The sequence below is a fragment of the Carassius auratus genome, chromosome 13 (assembly GCF_003368295.1).
Source record: "Carassius auratus strain Wakin chromosome 13, ASM336829v1, whole genome shotgun sequence".
Classification (NCBI taxonomy): domain Eukaryota; kingdom Metazoa; phylum Chordata; class Actinopteri; order Cypriniformes; family Cyprinidae; genus Carassius; species Carassius auratus.
In genome coordinates, this window is record NC_039255.1 from 14,040,035 (window position 1) to 14,061,717 (window position 21,683).

At 35.3% G+C, this 21,683-nt stretch overlaps 1 protein-coding gene across 1 annotated transcript; it reads left to right on the forward strand.

Moving 5' to 3' along the window:
• Positions 1–2,592: 2,592 nt before the first annotated feature.
• LOC113112759 (melanopsin-A) lies at positions 2,593–20,717 on the forward strand. Its single transcript, XM_026278605.1, has 11 exons — positions 2,593–2,891; positions 4,450–4,454; positions 8,338–8,480; positions 9,218–9,351; positions 11,984–12,187; positions 13,492–13,663; positions 13,915–14,076; positions 14,717–14,824; positions 16,059–16,419; positions 19,803–19,871; positions 20,406–20,717. Exons 1-11 carry the CDS (start codon positions 2,738–2,740, stop codon positions 20,643–20,645), a joined length of 1,752 nt encoding a protein of 583 aa, XP_026134390.1. The 5' UTR covers positions 2,593–2,737; the 3' UTR covers positions 20,646–20,717.
• The last annotated feature ends 966 nt before the right edge of the window (positions 20,718–21,683 follow it).

Below are 21,683 nucleotides of genomic sequence, written 5' to 3' on the forward strand. Positions count from 1 at the left end.
AAGCAAATGTTTTATTTGTATTTTTGAACGGGCTTTATGCATGAAAATGGACATCTAAGATATTTACAATTACTATTAAAGACCTCAGTGAGATTGTTCATGGCTGCTGGGCCAATTATCATAAATTATGAGAGACTGTTGTGTGTGTTTGTTTGTAATTATTTAACTGAGTATGCTTGAGTATTTCTTTCTTTAAGTAAAGCCACATTTTGTTTGGACTGGAGAGAAACTGAACCACAAATGAGAATCCATCAGGCCTTTGCATCATATACTCCCATGGCCTTATATTTTTATGGCTATCCATTCTTTTTATGTGAAAGAAATAATTTCACAATAGTTTGGGGCATTTTGTAAAGAAACACACTCATAACAGACCAAAGCACTGTGTATTCTTTAATGAAAAGCTGAAACTTAAGGCCACACACACTTCACAGCTTCACATGAGACAGAATGTGACAGATCACCACCCTAAGGTTTGTGTGTGCGTGTGATATTCAGGAACTAATATTTATTCAGGAGCTAGAATCTTTTCTAAGGGATTTAACTGAACTAAAAAACTACAAGAGAAACAAGTCACACCGAATTAAAAAAAAAAAGGAAAAATGTGCAAAAATATTAAGAAATATTTTGAAAAACGTTTCATATATTCAGAAAAGCATTTGGTACAGTCAAGTGCTATTTGGTATTTAGTCCTGAAAAAAAATTGGTGGACTGGTTTCCACTAGATTTGTGAAGTGATGCAATAAAGTGACGCAAATGCTGACATTAATCTTTCATTAGCACAGCATCTGACCTCTTTTTTATTGCATCTGTTCACAGGTCAGAATTAGATTAAGTTTATTTGAGTATATAAATATTGATTTAGAATGGCATACTGCATAAAGTTTGGAGTACCTAGTAAAATATTGCACCATAATGTATTGACTTGGAGATATTAATTATTTTTACATTTTAAACCGTTAAGTGTTTTTAAATTAATTTGGCATCAATGCTGGTTGACCGAAACCTGTTAACAGGCTATCGGTTTGCATTTTTTTCTTACTTTTCATCAAATCAACATTCACTGATTTTTTTTTACTTTTATGTTACTTTTATGTTTTATGTGACTTCAGAGGCACTCCTGCTGTCATCAGCTGTTGCTTAGATTAATGTTCTGCATGCAAAAGCAGGTTTGAGAACTACGGCTCAATGTGACTGCAACTAATTCTGACCTGCCAGTAAGAATGATTCAAGGGAAAGTGATTTGACCCCTGCAGGGGTTGTGTTGACTGATGGGGGGAACTGTTCCTAAATCCAACTGAGGCACTTCTGTGTGCTCTGAACTGGAGATCAGTGTCTTTTCCATAGCTCTTCTTCTAGTTGGACCAGAATATTATTGTTGGCCTACTTAATGTTAAAGAGATGAAAAAAATTACAATTTTCAACATTATTTACTCATCCTCATGTTCTCCAAAGCTGTATGACTTTCAGTCTTCTGTGGGACTTTTGGTAAACAAACTGCTCTGGTTCCCATTGACTTTGTTTCGGTTTGTACAGTTGTATGGACAAAAAATAAATAAATGATACTAATTCCAAATTGCATGAAATTTTTTTTTTGTTATTAACACAATCCATCACATAAAAAAAGATCACTTTTGATTAAATTTTTTTATCACATTGATTTAAATAGGATATAAAAAAAAGAAAGAAAAAAAAAAGAAAACATATTCCATTTGTTGTTACTGGCAACACAAAGTGCATAAAAGATTACATTACCTGCATGTCATGTGATAATTAACCAGTGTCAGAGAACTGTGAGCATGCAAAATGTTATAGTAAATTATGAATTTATTACCATAAAATCTAAGGAAAATATATAAGGTTCAGATGACAAAAACAGTTTGGGAATCACATGCATTAAATTCACACGCACAAAAAAGTGAAAATGTAATTTTATCTAAAAACAAGTAGCCTAAATCATTTTTGGAATCTGATTAGTAATCCAGATTAGGTCCATATGTAATAAAATACCATCCAGTAGGTTGCATGTTCATTGCGATTACGACAATTAAGTGTCCAAAAGCATTACATCAGTTCGCACTTAAGTATTTGCTGAAGTGTGTTCCCTTTTTTCAAAAGTAAATAGCCATATAAGCGACCTATAATAAGTCAGAAATTTAAAACTATAACATTTCCTCTAATTTCTATGCAAATTGTGATTGTGCATTAGTTTACCACACTGTATGCCTGTGTAAAACTACATTTATGTTTTATATTATCATGTTTCATATTAATTTGGTATAAAATGAATGATCTGACAGACAAAAATGACCATTAAATATCGTTTTATGTACAATTGCATCAAAAGGAACACAATTCTGTATAGAAATGGTCCTACATTGTTACACTTTATGTCCTTTCACGTTTCTCTTTGTTTGTTTGCTTGCTTTTCAGCTACTGAATCGTTTTGGAGTATGTAAGGTCATTGGAGTGTGTAAGGTCATGTCACTATAGTGCTTCAATTTCATAACAATCGTCTCTCTCTCTCTCTCTCTCTCTCTCTCTCTCTCTCTCTCTCTCTGTGCGTGTGTGTTTATATCTGTATGAAATATAAAGGTGTGCGAATAGTTCGGCTTTCTCTGGGCTGCTTCGGCGCGCGCTCGCACGCACACGGTGAGCACGACAGAACAGAATCTGACATCTGTACAAGCCTCGCTCTAATCGCGTTTAACGCTTTCTGTCAGTTACGCGCGTGGTGATGAGCGGCGCCACGCGCTCAGTGAAGAAGGGCATCTCGTGTCCGACACAAGACCCGAACTGCACGCGCATCGTGGAAAGCCTCTCCTCGTGGAACAACTCCGTGATGAGCGCGTACAAGCTGGTAGATTTACCCCCCACGACCACATCTGTGAGTTTAACATGTTTCTCCAAGCTATTTCTTTCAGTTTTCTCATCTTTTCCTTTGCACATGTTCAGGTGTAAGTGAAAATGTTTGGCTAAATGCCATAAATGTTTATCTTGATGTGTAAATAGATTGGGCTCTATTTGGTTCCAATCAAATTTACAGTAGGTTTTACAACATCAACATAATTATATATGTTTGCAATGTAGCCTATATTATGCTGGATATGTTTATGTTGTGCATTTGACTAGACAAAGCAAATAGTTTAGACAACACATAGTGTAACTGCACTACAGTTGTAATAGTGCTTAAAAAGTTCAACTCTATGTAATTATGATGATCTATGCCAAGGAGCAAAATCTTTTTGAAATTTTTAGAATAGCCTTTGCGATTTATTTCTTGATGCTACATCCTTTCTAAAGTTAAGAAGTATTTCTGTCTGACATTTAAACAATTTGAGCTTTTTCAGCTTTTTACAGGTGAAGTGTGTGCAAGTGTTCAGGGTTTTTTAATATATATATATATATATATATATATATATATATATATATATATATATATATATATATATATATATATATATTATATATATATATATATATTGCTTCAATTGAAATTCTACAGGGATGCATTTGGAGAAATTAATTTCTATTACATAAATTTATTCTTGTCATTGGTCTAAATTGCCTGTTTTTAGAGTCTGCCAAACTTAACCAGCTTTATCAAACTCTTAACAGATTGATTTAGATCCCAACAGATTTAGATCTGACAGTCCCTCTAATTTATGATCTAGATAAGCTTGGACCTGCATAGTATAGAAAGAAACCATAGAAAACCAGTTTCCATCAGAACGGTAACTGAAAAAAATCCATAGATTTTGATATTTAGTTTATACATTTCCAGGACTTAAGATATTCCAATAGCTTACACATAAAAATTGTAGGACACCCATCTTGTTTTAATTGTCTTATAATTAAAACCTATAGTTTAGATGGTGTCTTTATGCTACTGAGTCAGGTCAGGTGCGTTGCATTTGTCTCATGTGAAATCTCAATTCTTAAGTACAGATGACTGAAACTGTCCTTCACCGTTAATCACTTAATTTGACCATATATGGCTCGAGTCTGTGGTTTGAGCCTGAAGATGTATTTGTGAGGTTAAGTCCTTGGGGGTTTTCACTGTTGAGATAATTATTAAACTCTAAGCTTTGAAAGGTCTTATGAAGGCATGGCAGTGCCACAGAGGAGTACCACTGAATTATATATTTATGCTAATTGGGTATATCTTGAGGCTGTTTATTTCTTTCTCTTACATGTTGCATGTTGATGTGTCTTTCTCCCGTCATTGAATGAGGTGAACAGATCGTCTGGTCTGCTAATGGGTGTCTCTGCCCACAAACACAAAGTGTGCTAGATTGATACAGGCATTCATTTAACCAATAAATACATATACAGTACCAGTCGAAACTTTGAAAAAATAAGGATTTGTAAAATGTTTTTGAAAGAAGTTTTTGAAAGTTAATTAAGGATAAATCATTAACAAATGTCTTGTTCCTAGCTATAATTCAGCATCAGTAAATGAGATCTGAAAATAATGCTAAAATAAATGTGATTTATTTAAGAGAGAATTTGAAGATTCTGTTATTGACCCAAGCTCTTGTTGCAACGATGTTTTAGCACAAAATGAACAGAGGGGGGTGCTGTATTTATATCCTGAATCTGTATTTGGGTGGATCGTGGGAGACCTTGAAATGGGCCCCAAAAGCTGTTCCTGTAACACATCACTATTTGACCTCTCTGAAATTATTTTATGTAACTCTGAGCCTTATTGAGGAGGATACATTTTTAGGTCAAATGAGATTTATTATGCGATTAACCAAATTTGCATAAATCATACACACACACACACACACACACACACACACTTGTGCTTGTGACCCATCAGAAATAAAATGTGACCCAGATACCCAGTGACACCCCAGGTTGATAAGATGCTCATATTTCCAGGCCATAGTGATGTAGATTTAAGTCTATCAATAACTTTAATGGGTGTCTCAAACTGACGGAAACACACCTCACAGGAAAACTAGCTTCACTGAGCATGAGGGATTAGGATAAAAAAGATGCACCATAATCACGCGATTATGATATAATCATATTGAGGTCTATGCGCACATATTGACCTCTCAATGTGTTCTTTTCCCCCTGTTGATTAAAATAATGTGATCTGTGAGCAGACTCAGAACATGGACTGTTTTATAGATGTAGGACAGTTTGTTTGCTTGAGGAGAGTTTGTTGCCTTTGGGATCTTGAGATTAATATCAAATTGTGTGGGTGCGTAAATGTTTATTATTATGAAAATTTTTATTATTGTGAAAACATCCAGCAAGGACAATTATTTTGACTCATGGGAATTAGCCATTCACCATAAACAAAATCAAGGGAAACATTAATTGACTGATTGTTTGGCACTAAAACCCAATATATTGTGTCACAACCAAAACAAACTTATCTGCCAACTTTTGGACTACATTTGCATTCCTTTTACATTATTTCTCATGGAAATGCAGCATTCTCTTTCATTTGTGGAGAAAAACTTTCCCCAAAAGAGCAATGGAACGCAGTGGAACTGAAAAGCTCTGGGTAGTGTAGAGGAAAACAGTTTCAGATGAAAGAGTGGAAGGTATTGGCAGTGTGTGTGTTTAGCCAAGCTCAGGCAGCTTTTCTTTCTAACTGAGCTAAGTAATCATAGTAATGCAGCCAAACAAGCACAGAAGCATCTGGAGCGCAAGAGAACCTATTCATATATGAAGGACAGCTGTGAACATCCTCCAAATTACAGTATTTTCATATCTCTCTTTTTTTTTTTTTGGATTAAGGAAGAAGCAATCATGCACAGTTAAGTGCATCAAAAATGTGCATGAATATTTATTTGATATATAATGACGTTACAGTAAATGTACAGTAAATATAAATTAAAGGATTGATTTTCACATAGGATACTAGATTAATGTGTATCAGAATGTTCAAAATAATGCTGATAATAATGCAAAATAATGAATGTTCAAAATAATGCTGTTTATTTACAATAATCCAAAATATTGTTAAAGATGATTACAATTCTCTGGAGTTGTAATGTTATAGTTTTTGAGACAATAGAAACCAGTGTTATTTTAATAGGGCTTTTATCATTTATTTGAATAATTTATAATGATTTGAATGTACAAAGGGAAAAAAAATATCATATGTGTTTTAAATTCCTTTATATTCTTTAATAATACATTTGAAATCATTTGCTCAATATAGGTCACTAATCACTATGTAGCTATGACTCTTTCAGTTTAATTACTGTTTGGCTTGTTACATCATTTATCCTAACTGCTGAACTATAACATTAATTAAATTACTAAATTATCATAAATTATATATTCATTATATTACATAAGAAGCACTGTGCACTTAATTGTAATTAAATGTTAAAATATTCAAAAGCTCCCATTTTAAGAAACAATCTGTGTAATGTTAACTATTTAGTTGTATTCATCCTCAGGAGTGAGATACATAATAGTAAAAATGTCAAAACAATTATTATTTGTGTTTGTGGTGAGGCGATCCTGATTCCAGAGCAAATGTTTTCATGATGAGTTATCCCATCTGCGTTATCATCTGCAGTGCATTGAAAATAGCTTTAAAACACCTTTCTTCTCTAGTATAACATAGTTTTGAAGAGGCTGGCACTTTGAAGCCAAAACGCCTCAACACAGTTCCTGTCATATTACTCTGAGTGAGAGACAGATGTAGAACTCAAACAGTATCTATTTCATTGGAGTCCTGCTCATTTGGAAGAAATCAGACAGTCTTATCTCAGCCCTCAAAGTTTTTCATGGCTTTGATCTCCATTTGACCCCAAACGCAGAAGTAATTAATAAAATACACAGAAATGGCTACTACTATATTTTGAAAAAACCTTCAGAACCTTCAGAAATTCGCCAGTGCATCTCAAGATGAAAGAGGTTTAACAAATGTTTTGATGACACAAAATGGCCCGTGTCTGTTGAGGTTCATGAGAAACATGATTTGTATTCATTCAATTTGGGTGTTTGTAAAAGCAACCATTTTTCTACATATGATTTGCCATCACTGGACAAAAACAAAGAAACAAAAACTATTTGTCTGCAACGTGTGAAAGTGTGTTTTGCCTAAAGAAAAATTACTAGTGCTAAATGTAAATGGGAAAAAAAATCATCAAAACATATAATCATAGTAAGAATAACAAATTGCATGAGCTCATAAACATTTAAAAGAAAGGTGAAAATGCTTCCCATATAATGTGTTTTGTTGTTGATGCCAAAGGTTGTGTCCATGCAAACCCATTTTGGCTCACACTCATCGATAGGAGAAACTAGCCATGTTAGACAGATTGCAAGACATCCTCGAGAACGTGAACACATCTACACAAAACAAGATATGACCTAGAAAAATGGATGGCTGTGTTAAAGCTGAATCTGTTTTGCATGCAATAATTTCCCAGGATTTAAATTGAGTTTTGTGAGAGATTATGCCATCAAAAAAACTCTTTGCCATAGTAGGATTTCTTAACTCTGCTTCTTTTAAATATCTTTTTCAGTTTATTTAAAAAAAAAAAAAGATTTACTGCTCTAATTGTTCTGTCATTTATAAATCAAGAGTCAGACATTTGAGAAAAGCTAAAGAAGATTTTATAATAAAGATTTCAGCTATTCAGATTCAGATTCTAGTTTTTACTACAGCAGTTTGTCTCTCAATACACACAAAACTGAAACAGGTATTTATATGAACAGGTAAAATGTAGACCTGAATCTGCAATGTAAAGCATAAAGAAATCATTTTGGCCTGTTTAAATCCCTGAAGATTAAAATGTGCATGAAAATTAACTGCAAGTGCACAGACTTTTCAACATTAATACAATGTGTTTCATATCTATACAGTCAAGAAGTCAATCAAAAATATTGCCAGACCTCAAAACCACTGTATTGTTCTGGTGAAAAATAATAATAATTTACTATAAATATATAATACAGTGAAAACATATCTAGATTGAGGCGTATTGTTCACATAAACATATCATATATGTCTATAAACACAAAAAATCCCTGATTCCACCTTCTGTTTTCAATACTTTCAATGTTTCCCATTTAGAGGAGATATCACACCTGGATATCCTTTCAAGAAAAAAATGAGGCATTGTGAGATCTGTCTAAAAATGAGTGATGTAAATCTATTTATCATTTGATGAAATATACAGTACAGGACATCTAGAGTGTAAATGAATTAATGCCTTGCTGGTGTCAGTTGAGCTCAGGCCTAATGGTGTTTCTTAAACAGACTGCACATCTTTGATGCAAAGGTCATTAAAAAACCGCAAGTGCTGCTTTTCATCTGAGATATGCATTAATGTGTGCCCCTGTGTCTTCAAGGTTGCCATGGTGGAAGAGTCAGTTTACCCTTTCCCAACAGTGGACGTGCCTGATCATGCGCATTACACCATCGGTGCTGTCATCCTTACTGTTGGCATCACTGGCATGTTGGGAAACTTCCTGGTCGTCTATGCATTCAGCAGGTAAATAAAAAAAAAACACTTACTATGAAATCAATTTGAAATATGAAATGAATTTTTTATTGTTCATTTCCAAAAGAAGCCAAACTGTAGTCAGATGGATTGGTGCTCAGCGTCATTAGGCCTGTGCCACTTCTGTGTCACTAACTTTGAATCGACACATTTCTACAATAGATAGTTCCAGTCTTTGAATTTTCTCATAAAACCGAAACACACAGCTTGAATCAAATGCTAAGTTATCTCAGGGCACGTTTTACAGCTAATCTCGGCACATTAGTGGGATAACAAGAGAGATTAATTGAGAAATATAAGGATAAAGAAGATTAGAGAGACATAAGAAAGTGTATTTCCTCCTCCTGATGAAAACAATTCCAAGTACAGATGCATCAATATCGTGGAAAAGTTATCCCCCCCCCCCAACTTTAATTTAAAAATGTAAATCTTTAATATATTCTATATTCATTACATAAAAAGTAAAATATTTCAAGCTTTTTTTTTCTTTCTCCCCGGGGGAGTATGCCCTTGGACCCCCCTAGGTTTGGGCTAACCCCGGAATGTTTACATCATCTGGCTCCGCCGCTGGCTTTGTCTTTGTTTTGAAGTATTTGAGTTGCACAGGGAGTCTAATATTCTCACAGATGTCATATAGCTAATATAATTTACCAAATGAAAGAGAAATTAACAATTGAACTCTCTCTCTCTCTCTGTGTGTGTGTGTGTGTGTGTGTTTCTGTGGGTAGGAGCCGGACCCTGAGGACACCTGCCAACTTGTTCATAATAAACCTGGCCATCACAGACTTCCTCATGTGTGCCACCCAGGCACCCATCTTCTTCACCACCAGCATGCACAAGAGATGGATCTTTGGGGAGAAAGGTACACATGCATTGTTACATGCATGGTTTCACTATATATTATATGAAAAAATATATATACCATGATGATGCCCCTGTTGATAAGAAGCAAAATGAACAGTTTATCACATAGGCAGTGTCTGAAATAAAAAATGTGTGTCCATGATTTATTGTACCATGCTGTACTTTTTGAATTATAATGAACAGATTTAAGATTAAAGAAGAGTTAGATGGTCTGATGAAATGAATCACTTCTCAGGTTGAATGGGTTCAAATGAAGGAGAGCTTGTCCTTGGATGTGGCTTTGGTCTCTTACTACTTACATCGATTCATACCGATCTTTCTTTATGCTTTTGTTGCTAAGAATGATGAGTGTCTTTCTGACAGATGTATGTAACCTTTTCTAGTACAGTTGTTTCTTTTTCATCAGCTGCCAAATTATAATATCTATATTCCTCTCAAAACTGTGCATCAAGGCTTTTCTTGTTGATTTGCAGCACTAGCTACTAATTTTGCTCAGCTGTGAAATGCCAATGTTTGTGGTTCTAGATGATGTCAGACTCTATTTTCCCTGAGGTGTTTTAAATGTCAGTTCCTATCAGGACCGAATCTTAATTGCCTTCATCAGGTTTGACTGGTGCTTGCTGACGTTTGCAATGAGATCAGGCGCTCTGTGATTGTGATTACTGTAGTGATTGATGCTGATCTTTTGTGTTAAGGGGGTTTACTGGGCAGCCATCAAATTGTTGTCCACTCTTTTCTTTTCTCTTTTGACTAGAAATCAGGTCATCCAGTCTTGCCCTACAGAGGTGGTTGGCTTTAGTGCAAAACAAGTAGCAGATCTCAAAACCAATGATATACATAGCCTGACTATTGGTGGAGACCAATAGATAAATTAAAAAGATAAGTTAAAATGAGTTAAAATAAGCACTCAAATAAGCACAAAAAACAACAAATAATATCAAGCCTCTGGTCTCCCCGTTGGGATCATGACGTGTTACGCTTTTTTAAGCGGAGCTTGAAGCCTCCCTCCTGGAGGTGGAAACAGTTAAAAGACGTGCTTCCTGCTTCTGTCACTACAAAACAAGACACAAATATGACCATCGTTAATTCGATCATGACAACCATGCGCTTGATCCCCCTGAAAGCTTTCTCAATCAATCAGATACAACTCACAAAAATGCTCACTTCCAGGATTAACCTGAAAGCATAATCTACCTGACAAGGTGTGAGAGAAGAGAGAAGACATCCTGATGTGTGAGAGGATTATCTTCTATAACAGAAATCTGTGTTTTGTAATTTATTAAAGTGCATGCCATAAATGGGTCCTGAGAAAACAAGCACAAATGATCATAAATCAGAGTAAATGCATTGCAGTTTATTCTGTTGTTTACATGTGCCTTGACAGCGTAGAGGAAAGGGTGTGTGAATGTTAAGGAGGTGCCAGACTTTGTGTGAATCGAGTATAATGGTGTGAAATTATGTTTCTCGTCTCTCCACTGGTTCTTCTTCTGTTTGACCTGTTTTATTGGCAACATAATCAATTATGTGAAATAAACTTTATAAAGTCCCAAACTATTTCTCTCTCTCTCTCTCTCTCTCTCTCTCTCTCTCTTTCTCTGTATTTGTGTTTGTTTATTTTGTCAGGAAGTCATGGATTTACAAAAGGCACACGAAGAATGAGAAGGAATAAAGTAGTTTTTAGAAATAAATAAATAAATTAAAAAAAAAAAAAAAAAAACACACGCTTTGACCATTCAAACATAACATTAATCAAGGACCAGAGAGAACAGATCAGGCTCGAACTCAAATAGCGCATATAATGAGGGGCAGACAGGTTATGAGGATAACTAAAAACCAGGAACAGGTGGACTAAATGAATGAAGAACTAAACAGGAGCAAACCGGAATTAAAACGAAACCAACACGTGACATATTTGATGTAGAATCCACTTAAAATATTATTAGCATTATTAGCATTATTAGAATACCATAATGTGCATTTGGATACGCGGGGTGAACAAAGTTCATTTAAAACAGTGGTTCTCAACCAAGGTGCCGGGACCCACTAGAGGGCCTTAGCAATACTCAGTATTTCATCAGGTGGAAGTTTATTTAATGTAAAAAATCTTTATTCAGTAAATTATGTACAATAGGCCTCACGAGCCTTGGAGTCAAAAAAAAGTTTGAGTACACTGATTTTAAAATGTATTAAATACTTCCACTGCAATGCAAATTAGTCCACCAATTTCCAATTCTGTGGCAATGCAATGAATTTTAACATTAAGTGGTCAGTTAACCTAAGCATGTCTACAAACAAATCTGTTTAGTAAAAGATGGAGATGGACAGCAGTAACCAGAAAGACAGATTATTTAATGTCAGTCCTCAAATGGAGCCAGCGGCTGTTTGTGTTCCCGCCAGCCAACAGTCTCCAGGCCTAAAAGCTAGTTCACACTGCCCCAACAAACAGCAGCAAACACCAACATTTCAAATTTCAAAATTTTTCAAATTAGAATGTTTGGAAGCATAAATGTAATTTTCACACCCGGGTAAATGCACTACTCCAACAAAACTGTTTGAATTTACCACAGAATTGTCAATTGTGTCTAAATTGCTTGCTTACAGACTTAATTCTGTTCCTCCTGTCTCTCCAGGTTGTGAGTTGTATGCATTCTGTGGGGCTTTATTTGGCATCTGCTCCATGATCACGCTCATGGTCATCGCCGTGGATCGATTCTTCGTGATCACCCGGCCGCTAGCCTCCATCGGTGTGCTGTCTCAGAAGAGAGCTCTGCTGATCCTTCTGGTAGCTTGGGTTTATTCACTTGGCTGGAGCCTGCCACCCTTCTTTGGCTGGAGTAAGTGTAGTATATCTGTTGTTTTAACATTTTAGACCAATTATTCTTTGTGAAACGATTTAACAGGAAAGTGTTCTTTTGTTTTCTCCCCATTTTTCTTTTGAAATGAATGACACTTTTTTCAATTTTTGTATCTAACAGGCCTACAAGGTCATTCATACAAGATTAAGTGTGGCCTCAAGGGATAGTTCACCCAAAAATTAAAATGAAGTCATCATTTATGTCATCAAATTATGTCATGTTGTTCCAAAACTGTATGACTTTCTTTTTTCTGTGGTTGACTATAGTTTTTTTGCTGTGTTGTGATGTGAAGAGCTCCTCTTTTCACATTTATTGATTGTCACCATTCACAACATCTGAATGCATCATGTTGCCTTGGACTTTTAGCTTTTCTCAACTATTTCTTTTATCCAGTGCAGGTTACATTGTAAGAGAAACAGGCATGTGCATATGGGCAATATTCATTCTCTTCCATTGCTCTTTCTGAAAGCATTTCTAGAAACATGATTAATACAGAATTTAAAAAAAAGGTAATATTGCAAAACTAGACAACACAGAGTCCTTCTTTGTATAAAGACACACAGTGACCTGATTTACATAGATTTTATTTGTCAACATGTCATGTGCATTTTCAGGTGATTAAGTGTGGCCCTGTGTTAATGCTGTTGAGTATACCTTTGATGCTCCTTTCACAAGATGCATCAGTCTTTTATAAGCTCAGATCTTTTGGGACAAGTACGCTGAGCATTCTGGGTCATCCATGTGTGAGCACATGAGCATGTGAGTTGTGAGCCAATGGCTTTACAAACAGTGCGCTCTTGGACTCTGATCTGTATCGCATAAAGGTGGTCTCTGAAGACCAAGGCTTTTAGCTTAAGAGGGATAGAAAGTTAAAGCCTGGTGCTTTTAGCTCTCCAGCACTTTCTGTCTCCGGTTTACAGGCGAACTGCTCTTCACACGAAGGGTATCTGTCTGCTTTAACAGTTCGGACAGCTTACATCTTCACCGCTGAATGTCACACCAACTTCAAACACGCATGCATGAAAGCCAGATTGTGATTGGTTGCAATAAGAAATACTGTTATTATAGCATATTCTAAAATATCCTCAGCTGTGTGTGCGTTTCACTGTGTGCGAATTTCACTGTGTTTGCCCAGCAGCCAGACAGTAAACTCAAATCCTTTTTCTTTGTGAGTTTGTTCCAGTTTTTACAATATTTCATTGGGTTGTAAAACAGCTTATAGCTGCTGGCAATACTTCACTTCCCTCAAATCTTCTTTTTTTCTCTCTTTCTCTGTCTTGCAGGTGCTTATGTTCCTGAAGGGCTGTTGACCTCTTGCACCTGGGATTACATGACCTTCACACCCTCCGTGCGAGCTTACACTATGCTCCTTTTCACCTTTGTCTTCTTCATTCCGCTTATCGTCATCATCTACTGCTATTTCTTTATTTTCCGATCCATTCGCAGCACTAATGAGTGAGTTTGTCAATACAGATCTAACAGAACAGTATGAATTATTTAGCATCAGCATTGTTCCAAAGTTGCCTGTTCCTAAAATTTCTTTTGTTTTAAATATGTAAGTTTCTTTGGTGAAATGTGAGTGCAATGTAACAATGAAGTACTTAATCTTGAGGTATGACCGATTGAAAATAGTAAAGCTTTTGATGGGAATAAACCAATGTTTGCAAATTAGTGTTGTTTAACTGTGGCTTTTTTGTCTTTGGAAGAGCTGTGGGCAAAATTAATGGAGACAACAAAAGAGATTCAATGAAACGGTTCCAACGGCTGAAAAATGAATGGAAAATGGCGAAAATTGCTCTTATTGTCATTCTGATGTATGTCATCTCCTGGTCTCCATATTCAACTGTGGCGCTGACAGCCTTTGCTGGGTAAATAAATCCCAACCCTGACAACACAGTATAATGTAATAGAAAATATACAATACCATTCAAAATTTGGTGTCAGTAAGATTTCGTCTTTTAGGAAATTATTACTTTTATTCTGCAAAGACACATTAATTGGATTAAAAGTGACAGTAAATACATTTATAATGTTACAATAATGTTGCTGTTTTTTGGACATGAAGAATCGTGACAAAAAAAATTTATCATGGTTTTAACAAAAATATTCAGCAGCATAATTGTTTTTAACATTGATAATAATAATTAAAACTATATATTTATTGAGCAGCTAATCATATTAGAATGATTTCTGAAGAATCTGAAGACTGGAGTAATGGCTGCTGGAAATTCAGCTTTGCCATCAGGAATAAATTAAATAAAAATATATAAAAATAGAAAAAATGTTTTAATACTACTGTATCTTGTTATTTTTATTGTTAATTTATTATTATTATTATTATTATTATTATTATTATTTTGCTTTTACATATATTTACCATATTTATGGTAATTTAGTTTTTTTTTTTTTTTACTTACGGTCATTATACTGCAAGTACCATACAGTAAAATATATCCATATATTGACATGTTAATTCATCTATAAACTTATTTTCCATGTGTTTTTCAGGTATTCTGATATGCTCACACCATACATGAATTCAGTACCTGCTGTGATAGCCAAAGCTTCAGCAATCCACAATCCCATCATCTACGCCATCACACACCCCAAATACAGGTACCGGAGGGAGTCGGATTTTCTGAGGATCACTGATGTCAGTTCAGGATATTTTTGAAACAAGACTGGTTTAGTTTTGACTCTCAAAGTGGTAATGAAAAACATTATTGGTACTTTAAGTGGTAACGTTTGAAAATTGAATGGACAAACTCACTTTCCATTATTGCAGAACATGGGTCAGAGTTAAGATTACCCGGTCTGGCCCCATTAGGACTAAACACCTGAGGCAAATTGTGATTGTTTTAATTTTTCCTACCGTCTAGCTCACTGAGCCATTCAATCACAAATTGATCAGAAACATGAATTGTTTCTAGGCTAAAGTGTGAAATTCAATTTTGATTGATTTCATTAACCTGAATATCCATTTTAGCATAAAGACTCATTAATCTTACACAGAGCGTCCTGACGGTATTGTACCATGTGTAAGGCCTGCTGGGGTAAAACGTCTTTTTGATTGGATTTTCTCCCACAACACTAAACCATATTTTCCTAAGCACATTTTAGTTTCTATGCACTAAACACATTTCCATGCATGCACTGACAAAAGGTTTATTTTGATTTAGATCTAAAATGTAACAATACTGTTTCAAATGCACAGTATCTGAATTATGTAGCTAACTTGAAGCTCTGACACGAAATATTTTCAGTAAACTATTTTGTCTATTAAAATTGCTGCCTTCAAAACAGGTTTCACTGCTACTGAATTAAAAACATGTATGTGAATATATTTTTAACAAGACAACACGCAAAGTTTTTCTTACATTTCTGATACTAATTAGTGTTATTTTAGTATTATTTGTATATTGTTGTAATCTTATTTAACATTTTAATAATGATGTAATTATTTTTGGGACATGCTTCTGTCATTTAGGGTTAGGGTTATTCATTTTAAACTGTTAAACTGTACTTGTACTATTTAGCTGCCAAGTCAACATTTCTAATATTTACTTAAGTTTGTTTAATGTTAAGTTTATAATCAAATATTTAGATTTTGTTTTCTTTCAGTTGCATTTTAATAACTGAAAACATTTGACTGTTGGTGATTGTTGATACCAATGAATAGATGCATCAATATATCTATCAGTGATTTCTCATGAGTATTTTACAGTGTCTCATTGATGTTGATGTTGATATGGTTATTATTTGAACAGCTCTGGATCATGATCTATGTACAGTAAATATGGATCCACCATGTCTATCTCATGCCTGTATCTCATCTGTGTCTTTTTTTCAGGTTGGCCATAGCGAAATACATTCCGTGTCTTCGTGTGCTGTTGTGCGTCCCCAAGCGTGACCTCAACTCGTTCCACAGCAGCTTTACATCTACACGTCGCTCCACCGTCACAAGCCAGTCCTCTGATATGTCCGGACAGTTCCGCAGAACTAGCACCGGCAAGTCCCGGCTCTCCTCAGCCTCCGACAGTGAATGGACAGATACTGAGGCCGATCTCTCGAGCATGAGCTCCAGGCCTGCCAGCCGACAGGTGTCCTGTGACATCAGCAGGGACACCGCAGAGACCGCAGACTTCAAACCTTGTAACTCATCCAGCTTCAAGACTAAGCTCAAAAGCCATGACTCGGGCATCTTTGAAAAGGTGACCTCACAGGCTGAATGTATTACATATGTGGCAAGTATCAAAGTGTAGCTTGTGTTACAAAAATGTGTTCATGCGGAATTGCTAATCCTGTCTTCCTCTGATTGTCCTCATATTGCTCTGTTAAACCATTGGTGTAGCTTGACATTTGATCTAGCCAGTCAAGTTGGTCAGTCACACTTTTAAACCAAGGACTACAGAATACTCAAGATGTGTCACTCGTATCAATTTGTGCAGCGCATTTTGTGGAAGAAAGCCCTGCCTTCTGAATGAAAGAGCCAATCGATAATCTGTAAAGTCATCGCATCACTACAGCTGCTGTTAGGAAGTCCTGGTTGTTGCTGGTCTAGCCTGAATAATAAGCTTTTTTAGCAGAAGAAACATTCACGAGATAGTTGTTGTCAGATTTCATTGGTGATTTCAAATCTGAGATTTTATTGTTGCCATATTTGATGTTTCCTCATTCAAAGAGATAGGAGCTGCGCTCGCATATATGAGATGCGTTTCAAAGATAGCCACTGAGTGAAATGAATTGCCTTAAAGGGACTTTGTTTAAAACGCATTTCCGGTTTTCTACAGTAAACCTACAAATTCAGACTTTCCAAAACCTATTGAAAATAATGTAGTATAAACACACGTGTCACCACAATCTCAAAGTAGTCTTGTATTAAGTGAAACAAGGAGTATGCTACTCCTTCTGCTTTAAAACAAACATCTATTGGGCATGATTTAGGTTAAATGCACAAAGAAAGGCACACAAACACATTATACTTTGTAAATGTAACTGAAAATAGATAATAGATAAGCAGTTTATAGTTCTAAAATCTGTGTTGAGGTTTTGTTGTGAGTAAATGAAAAAACCTTTGGATGTACACAGGGGCGTAGATTACGAGGGGGCGCGGGGGACGTGTCCCCCCCACTTTTAATATCATGGAAATTCGTCCCCCGCACTTTTTTGGTTAAGTTTGTTCTCATAGAGGTTTTCAAGAGCTGGTGTGAATAAATATAGATTTAAACTCAAAGAGACGGGATAGTCTGCATATGATTTGATATTTAATTCGAACCCAGAATAAAGCGAGATGGACACCACAGAGCGCAAACACTCCTGTAGTGTGTGTGCGTTTCATTTATACTCGAAGCCGGAGGGCGCTCTCGCGCAGAAAGCCATTACAGGAAATTCCTAATATGGGCAAAAGCGTCCAGCTTTCGCTTTATGAAAACGGTTTTTACACAGAAAAAAAAGCCCAGAAACTTTTGCAAACACGAAGACATTAAACATACGATTGCAACAATACATGGTTTTTCAAGTAATCTCCAGCAGGTGATAAAGTATGAACAATGCAGTGCAAATCGACATTGCATTTATTACAGAATAGAAACTATTCTGCCTTATTATGTGATAAAAAAGTCTATATGTAGTATATTAACAAATCATTATTATTTGTTATTGTCCAGCAGTTATACATTTCTAAGCCATTTAAAAGCTAGAAATTTTGCGAAAAATTTAAGTTGCCTTTAGTATCCACTACCAGTCAACAGTGTATTTTTTTTTAAATAAGTCTCTTCTGTTCACCAATCCTGCATTTATTTGATCCAAAGAAAAACTGTGAAATATTTTTACTAACCTATTTAAATTAACTGTTTTCTATTTGGATATATTTAACAAATGTAATTTATTGAGATTTCAAAGATGAATTTTTTGTATCATTACTCCAGTCAAACGATCCTTCAGAAATAATTCTGATATTCTGATTTGCCTCTCTCTCTCTCTCAAAAAACAAAAACAAAAAACTAAAACACATTATGATAATGTTGAAACCAGCGGAGTAGATTTTTTTTCAGGTTTCTTTGATCAGTAGAAAGTTCAGAAGAACAGCATTTATTTTGAAATAGAAATCTTTTGAAAAATTATTGCTTTATCATCATCACTTTTGATCAATTCAAAGTGAAGTTAAGTGACATACAGCCAAGTATGGTGACCCATACTCAGAATTCGTGCTCTGCATTTAACCCATCAAAAGTGCACACACAGTCAACACACACCCGGAGCAGTGGTCATCATTTATGCTGCGATGCCCGGGGAGCAGTGGTGTTTCTGGCCTGAGACTCGAACCCACAAAAAAGTCCTTGCTAAATATAAGTGTTCATTTCTATAATTTATTTTCCAAAAAACAAAAATTATATTGACTCTAAGCTTTTGGATGATATAGTGTATTATTTTGCAAAAGCTTTTTATTTCACATAAATGCTGATCTTTGGATCCTTATATTCATTAAATAATGTATCATGTTTTAAATATTGATAATCAGCAAATCAGTATATTAGAATGAATTCTGAAGGATGTGACACTGAAGACTGGAGTAATGATGCTGAAAATACAGCTTTGATCACACGAATAAATTACATTTTAAAATATATTCAAATAGGGAGAAAAGTTATTTTAAATATAAAAATATTTCACAATATTACTGTTTTTGCTGTACTTTGGATCAAATAAATGCAAGCTTGGCGAACAGAAGAGACTTCTTTAAAAACAAAATATCTTACAGTTCCAAAAACGGTTGATTGGTAGGCTATATAGATTACAGAAATGTTATATATGTTAAATGTGTGTATATATATATAATTTCTGTCTCCCTATAATTTCTGTCCCCCTCACTTCTGAAAAGATGGCTACGCCCCTGGACGTACAGTACAGTAAATTATCCTTCTTCTGACATAAATGTAGCAAACTGAGCTGCTACAACCGGGTATATCCTGCAGATCAGCACAAGTCCTGATTATCAAACACCACATCAGCATATTCATCTTAATAAGATCATATACACTCAGTTGGTTATTGTCACAAAACAACAGGATAATACGAAATCACCCTGTTGGTGTTGGTTATTGTGATTATCCTTTACATATTGCTTACAAAGGTGCACTGTGCCACAAACTAAGTCTCTAATTCTCACCAATGCTAAATTCATTTGATCAAAATACAGTGAAAACAGTAATAATAATAATACTAATAATGTTTTATTTATATAGTGCCCTTTCAGTGCTCAAGGACGCTTTGCATTAAATATACAATTAGAAATTAAAATACATCAATATAATAAAATAATTTGGTGAAATATTATTACTATATATATATAATTTATTCCTGTGATGTTACATGATTCTTCAGAAATCATTTTGATGATTTGATGCTTAAGAAACATTTTCATTATTATAAAAGAACCACATTTATTTGAAAGATATATTTTTTGTTAGTAAATGTCTCACTTTAATGTGTCCTCCTGAGTAAAGTGTTGCTTTCTTTAAAAAACACTTTCTGAGCCGAGAAACAGTAGTGTATGTACCTGATTATTAACTTGGCTCTCTTATTTCGGATCTAGAGTTCCTTTGATGTGGATGATGCGTCTGTGACCGGACTCATTCAACCGGACCGTACTAACCCTTTAGCTGTAAGTGTGAGTCTGTTTAAGTTCAGTATAAACCAGTCAAGCTTTTGCAGGATCCTGTGGGTCGTATGGTTTGTAAAATTTGCTGACCTCAGGAATGTTTTGCTCTGGTGTCACTGGCAGAATAACTCAACCAGGCAATCAAATTTGTTCATAAAAAATCTGAAAGTATATTCAAATTGCTAGAATGCTGTTTGTTGACTCACAGTGCCATTAATTTGAATTCTGATTGCAGAAGAAAATTGTGTAATAAAGTGACTGTTCCATTTTTCTATGGAATGTATTTTTAGGCAGGAGAAATATGTGCCTTTGAAATAATAACCCTAATAATCATCTTTCATACATAAATGCTTATTAATTAAAGTTAGAATTATGCTGTCATTGTTTTGTTACTGGGATCATGTTGAGCTTAACTGAAGTACTATTATCTGCAGGAAAAAAAAATCTGTTTTAATTCTGATTTAATGCACAGTAAATGCTGATAATTGGCAATAGATGCATTTAATCTGTCAAAACTTTCTTCTGCGCTGTTTGCAGGCTGGTGACAGTACAGACATGCCAATTTCAAGAGGTGCTATTGGTCGGATTCCCAGTATTGTTATCACCTCTGAGTCGAGGTCTTTCCTGCCCTCGGTAAGGGCCAGCTACAGAAGCAGCTGCTCAAGCGCATCCAGTGCTGGGGCAAATCCACCCAGGAGAGACTCTCGTGGAGGAGTCCAGCAGGGGGCAGTGCATCTCTCCACTGCTGCTGAAACACCTGCATCTGCTCATCCTTAATATCTCTAGAGCTTCTACCTCTTCACTCGCATCTGAAACTTACCTTCCAGCTTTGTATTGGGGTTCAGTGTTTTTTTCGTGAGATATCCTGTTTTATTGTTTAGACCTTGTGAAGACAAATCCTGTGAGAGTAATCAATGCTCTGTATTGCAGAAGGTCAAATATGAAAGTCACACATTGATGTCTTTTACATGTGTAATACATTTTTATAGTGACCTCAACTGTTACACAATGTCCAACACCTTTGTTTCCCTCTATTTTATGGAAATATTTAACAGACAGTGCTTTGAATCAGGCAGAGTTACTGCTCAGTCCGTGGAGACTTGGATGGATGGAGAGAAAGCATCTCAAATGAGTTTAGTCTGGACATCAATGTCAAATGGCATGTACAGGTAATATCTGCTGGTTTGTGCTTGCTTTAGTTTTAAGCTTTTTTTGTGCTTCTTGTACATTATGAATGTAATTTGGAAATTGTTTAGTTTTGACCTGTGGTAGACTGTGGTATGTGAGTTTTGCTCACAAGACACTCAAATTCTTGCTTCCACAGAACTTCAAGGTATGCATTATGAAGACATACTGTATTACAGGAACATCCTAACTCAGAATCCTGTTTAGTAACCATGGTGATCTCATTTTGAATATTAAATATTCAGACTTAAAGCTACACTATGTCACTTTTTTATAAAAAACAAACAAACAAAAAACCAGCAAATTGTTATTGTTAAGAGATTGAAAGAGTTTGATCTTCCATGCTATGACTTTTCTTTACCCCAAGACACTTTGAAAAACCTATAATATGAATTATAGTTTAGACAGGAAATCTTATACATATATTATTCTCCTGTGCTTGTCACGTCATATCTGTACACAAAGTAAACCTCTGGTATTAAAACAAAGAAATGCTCTGGTAACAAACCCTGTATCCATGTGTACACCAGTGCCTCAGACCACTTTCATTTACACAGAGACAGCTGAAGCACAACCAAAGCAATTTTCTACCAAGATGAATTCAGTTGTATTTTTTAACTGTTAGAGGGC